The sequence below is a fragment of the Cibotium barometz genome, chromosome 2, assembly GCF_041138505.1.
Source record: "Cibotium barometz isolate CiBa-2024 chromosome 2, ASM4113850v1, whole genome shotgun sequence".
NCBI classification, from domain to species: Eukaryota; Viridiplantae; Streptophyta; class Polypodiopsida; order Cyatheales; family Cibotiaceae; genus Cibotium; species Cibotium barometz.
Genome location: NC_141047.1, coordinates 52,165,653 through 52,170,551, shown reverse-complemented (window position 1 = coordinate 52,170,551; position 4,899 = coordinate 52,165,653). Strand labels below are relative to the sequence as shown.

The following is a 4,899-nucleotide window of genomic DNA, read 5'->3' as shown; positions in this document are numbered from 1 at the left end:
TGATTGGAATGATGCTTATTTGTTTGGAACATTGAATTCATGTGATGCATATATGTTTGTTTGTAGAAGGCTATGAAGGTACCACATGGGTTTATGGATTGTCATGTGGGTATCATTTGAGTGGGGTGCATCACATGAAGGTGGTCATCAATGACCTTAAACCCTCTTAGCCAAAGTGGTGTGTGTGAGGAAAGTGGCAATTTCAATCATGGGTGTGTGACTTCACACTGGCTTCATAGATCCAGTGGAGACAGAAGGCTAGACCCATAGGATTGGAGTGGGCTAGGTTGAGCCTCTGGATTTGGTTAAAGTAGAAAAAGAATTAAACACTTGAAAGCAGGTGTTCGGGTGAACTTGAGTTGTGGGCACTTTTTAAACAAGATAAACTTGTGTTGAATGAGAAAAACATGGGGATAAGTAGTTTAGTTAGCAAATCATAACCGAGGTAGAAGAATTGCCTTTATAATCAATGAGTTAAGACATCTTGTTGAGCCTAGGGGAGCCGCTTGATGTGACTTACTTGTGAAAATTATGAAGGAAAAACACCTAGAGCAATCATGCACCTTTCCTGTGAATAAGGATTATTCTAGTTAAAAAAAAGGTACAAACATAATAGCTAAGCATTGGGACATTGTGATATGAGATCTCGAGTGAGTTGCTCTACCCTTGGTATGATTCCGTTGCCATAGATAGAGGGGTAGGGGTCTCACATTCTCGGATACCTTAAATGTCCAAGCATCACAAAATCAACACTATATTTACTGACATAATTTTGTGTTGTTTACACGACCCTCACTCTTAAAAAAAATTTCGCCCATCCCTCCTCCCTAATGTCTTCTTGTCATGATTGTACATAATGCGTTGGGCTACACTTTTGTGGAAGAGCCACTTTGGTAGGGGTGACACCAAAATCTAAGACTTTGTTTGTTGTGCGGAGCCATGCATCCAAGTAGATGATCCCAAGCTTAAATTTGTCCACATCCTTATCTTATCTAGAACTCAGCCTCACGTATGTGAGCAAATAAAGACTAGTTAATCGAGAAGTGGACTTCCTAGGATATAAAGGTCTTTTACATTGCAATAAACACCACATATCCTTTTGCATCACATTGACAAATGGATTTCCATGCTCAACTTGGGGGCTGATGTTGGTGTTGCTACTAAATTTGATGCCAAGGTCTTAGGAAATCCTTGCTTTGGGGGACCAAAAAGTTATTTCTAGAGGGGTGTTGTATGAGAGAAAGAGAGAGGTTACATGCTCGTGCGTGTGTGTGTGTGTGTGTGAGAGAGAGAGAGAGAGAGAGAGAGAGAGAGAGAGAGAGAGAGAGAGAGAGAGAGAGAGAGAGAGAGAGAGAGAGAGAGAGAGAGAGCATGCACTATATGAAGGTAGATAGTAGGCATGCATACGATGCATATGCAATTCTTTATCTATTTTACCTGAAGGTCATTATGATTATTGTGGAGATATTATTGTGTGGGGATGTTTTATTGTACCACATTGTCTTTGTAAGCAAAGGACGTGACAATGTACATGGCATTAAATCAAGTGTTTCATGTAAAGCAAGCAAAAGGAGGGGGGAGAAATTGTCTTTATGTGGCATGCTTTCTTTCATCACTCACGCCGATGGTGCAATTGTTGAAGAAATTGCATAAAACAATTCCTTTAGTAATGTGGATTATAAATTGTATTAAGAGCTCATGGAAGTGCATGCTAGGCCTTTAACACAGAGTAAGAAAAGGGTATTATCTAGAGAAAGGTTGGAGGATTGACTACACATTTTCATATAGCGCACATAGAATCCACAAGTACTTAAAATTTAAAAAACTTCTAAAATAAAAGAAGCTATTGAAATCCCATTTTTAGTTAATTGGTTGGAGGTTTTTAGTAAGTTCAAAACAAGCAAGCTTGTAGCATTTTACTTCTATCTTGGGCATGCCTTGAAGTGAGATTTTTAAAATGAGAGCTCTTAGATAGAAATATTGCTGACATGGAGAAAGATGATTGGCTTGATGGTGGGTGGGTGATTTTTGATTTAATTTAGAAACCTTTAGTTTTAATAATGTGATTAGAGGTCGAAGGGTCCTGTAAGGTTACCACTTTAATACGTGCAAGCAAAGATGGACCGTGGGATCGGAGGCAGAGAATCGACGGCGAGGAGGTGCTTTTCGAATAGTGTGGAGAGCTTTGGCAGGAAGAAAGGAATGCCCTTGCAACAAGAGAAGCCATGCCGTGTCTGGTTCTTCATCCCGTCTGCTGCTACTTACCTTCTTCGCCATAGCCCGTCTCTCATTTTTCTACCCTCTCCTTCTTCCTGCGATTCACAGGTCATGTCGGACTCTGACAATGAGCCTTCCGCCGCTGCAGCCATCTTCAACTCCGTCATGGAGAACCTGCGGAACGTTCCGACCTCCTCAGAGTCTCGCTTCGTGGCCGGCCCCTCCTCGTCTGGAAGCGGCGGCTATGGTGTCCACGATTTGCTAGGAGGAGGTCACTGTATGTACTGTCATCTCTCTCTCTCTCTCTCTCTCTCTCTCTCTCTCTCTCTCTCTCTCCCCTTGTCTTCGTCGCATGGCTTTCCAGGAAAAATGTATGCGGTTCAATGGTGATTTAGCAGTATTTGCACATACCACAATATCAAGCACTAACCCTAGTCGGTGGTGTGGTGAAACCGTCGGCAGTGCGATGGTGGTGCAATGAAACCCTAGCCAGGTTATGACCCTAACCTGTGTTGCAATGAAACCGCAGGCAGTGATGATTTTTGTAACTGATCATGAGACGAAACCATAGAGAGAGATAGACGCCAGGAAACCCTAAGCGTTGGTGTGATCTAAGTGTGTGATGATGACTACTAAGTGGAGATGGGATGAAACCCCTTGCAGAAAGATGTCTACAGGGCTTTGATGTGACCAAAAGCCCCAGGTAGGTTTGCAGATACGTCAAGTGTTTGGTATTGGGGCGGTTGCGAAGATAGCCTCCAGCCATGTCTTTGAGCTGCATCTGATGGTTGCAATCAGCCAATTTGAAAATAAAGGCACATGGGTGGCAGAAATTCTTGATGGGGATGCGGACATAAAGCACCTGATCTTGTCCTCCCGCAAACGTGTTTCCTAGATGCCAATAAGATTGTAAGTGTGGGTGTCATAAATCTCTGATCTATGGTGGTGAGTGAGGAGCATCTACTTCAACTTAATTCCATCCTAAGCAGTGTGTGTCGTCCCTCACTGTAGGGTGTGCAAATGATACTTATCAGGTTAATTGTGGTTTTTACGGCAAACTGCAGATATGTAACTGTAAGATGATGATTGTGATGATTCTTTCCAGCTGCTGATGTTCTTCTATGGAGGAAGAAGCACCTCTCTGCAGGGTTTCTGGTAGGGGCTACAGTGATTTGGCTTTTGTTTGAATGGATTGGTTACCATTTCATCTCTGTAATCTCCCTCGTCTTGCTTGGAGTTGTGGTCATCCTCTTTACCTGGTCTAATGGAGCAGGTTTTCTTAACAGGTTTTCTCTTGATTGACATCTTTCTTTCATCGGTGTTTGTCTCTTAGCAGTGTTGATTCAAGCCTTGCAGGAGCCAATGCCTTCTGTTATCTGCCTATGTGACTTTCTTGTTTTCTGCAGGGCTCCCCCTCCGGTTCCCAAGTTGCAGCTGTCAGACGATCAAGTCCTGTACATTGCGAAAACTTTAAAGGTGGAGATGAACAGGATTCTTGCCATTCTACATGAGATAGCCATTGGCAAAGATCTGAAGCGATTCTTGAAGGTACTATCTGTTCAATTTATTGCTTTTGCATATGGTTCTGTGTGCATGTCTTTGATCAAAGATTGCATATCGTGCTTGTTTGCAGCTTGTAGGTATCCTTTCTTTTCTTGTGCTGTTCGGTAGTTGGTTCCACTTTCTCACTCTCCTCTACCTTGGTAGGCTCTCTTTCTTTTCTTCGGTTCAGTGCACACCCACAAACCCACACCCCCCTCCTCCTCCCTTTTTCTTTTTATGTGTGCTTTGTTTTGAAGTATCAGTTGTCCTCTGCAGCTGTCCTTGCAGCCCACTCTCTTCCACTGCTGTATGAGAAGCATGGAAATGCCATTGACCAGTTTGCCGAGAATGCTCTGAGAGCAATGAACAAGCAGTATGCCTCGGCTTTGAGCAAAATTCCACGCAAGCAATTAAGGAAATCAGATTAGTGGATTTTATCAGACTGAGACACCATGGAAGGTCTTGGTTTGATGCTCTAGAGCCCCTGGGTGTGACTCATGGTTTGTATCTTTTGTGAAGGTTCAAATGCTCTGATCCACTATGATTTCCTTGATTTTCATGCATATGAAACCTATTTTTTTAAAAACAATGCAGTCACTTTATGCAGCATGTTAACCGAGTAATTATCTTTTTGGGTAATAGTGAACAGTAATTTGAAACCTCTACAAATATTCCTCTACAGAGGAATAGAGCTATATTTTGACTGTGGTGGCAAAGCTGAGGTGAAGATTAACCTCCCTTTGCAAGTTGTAAAATTAACACTCCTAATTTCAGTGCAGGTGCAAAGCAAAGTAGCATCTTGTTAAGTTTGTGTAAATGACCAAATTCAATATTAAGTGCAACTGATTTTTTCGGAGCATGTCATACGCTGTGGTGCAAGCTAAATATCATTACAGATTTCATATTTAAACATCAGTAAACATATGAGAAGCTAACAGCAAGATAATATGTCTATCAATACGATGCTAGTCATACTCTTGTTATCTCTTGCAGATTAGTTTGGTCCGGTTACCTTAATGGCCACTCATAGCTTTACATATATTTTCAATCCCCCTATTATCGTACGAGGGGCTCAGCTCACCTGATGGACTGGGTGGCTTACAGCAACTAAACTAAAATATGGCTTGCCTATATTTGAGC

General features: G+C 42.1%; 1 protein-coding gene across 1 annotated transcript; it reads left to right on the top strand.

Moving 5' to 3' along the window:
• The first annotated feature begins 2,117 nt into the window (after positions 1 to 2,117).
• Positions 2,118 to 4,565, top strand: LOC147641213 (reticulon-like protein B6). Its single transcript, XM_086819188.1, has 5 exons — positions 2,118 to 2,494; positions 3,323 to 3,503; positions 3,624 to 3,765; positions 3,851 to 3,920; positions 4,036 to 4,565. Exons 1-5 carry the CDS (start codon positions 2,119 to 2,121, stop codon positions 4,185 to 4,187), a joined length of 921 nt encoding a protein of 306 aa, XP_086675314.1. The 5' UTR covers position 2,118; the 3' UTR covers positions 4,188 to 4,565.
• The last annotated feature ends 334 nt before the right edge of the window (positions 4,566 to 4,899 follow it).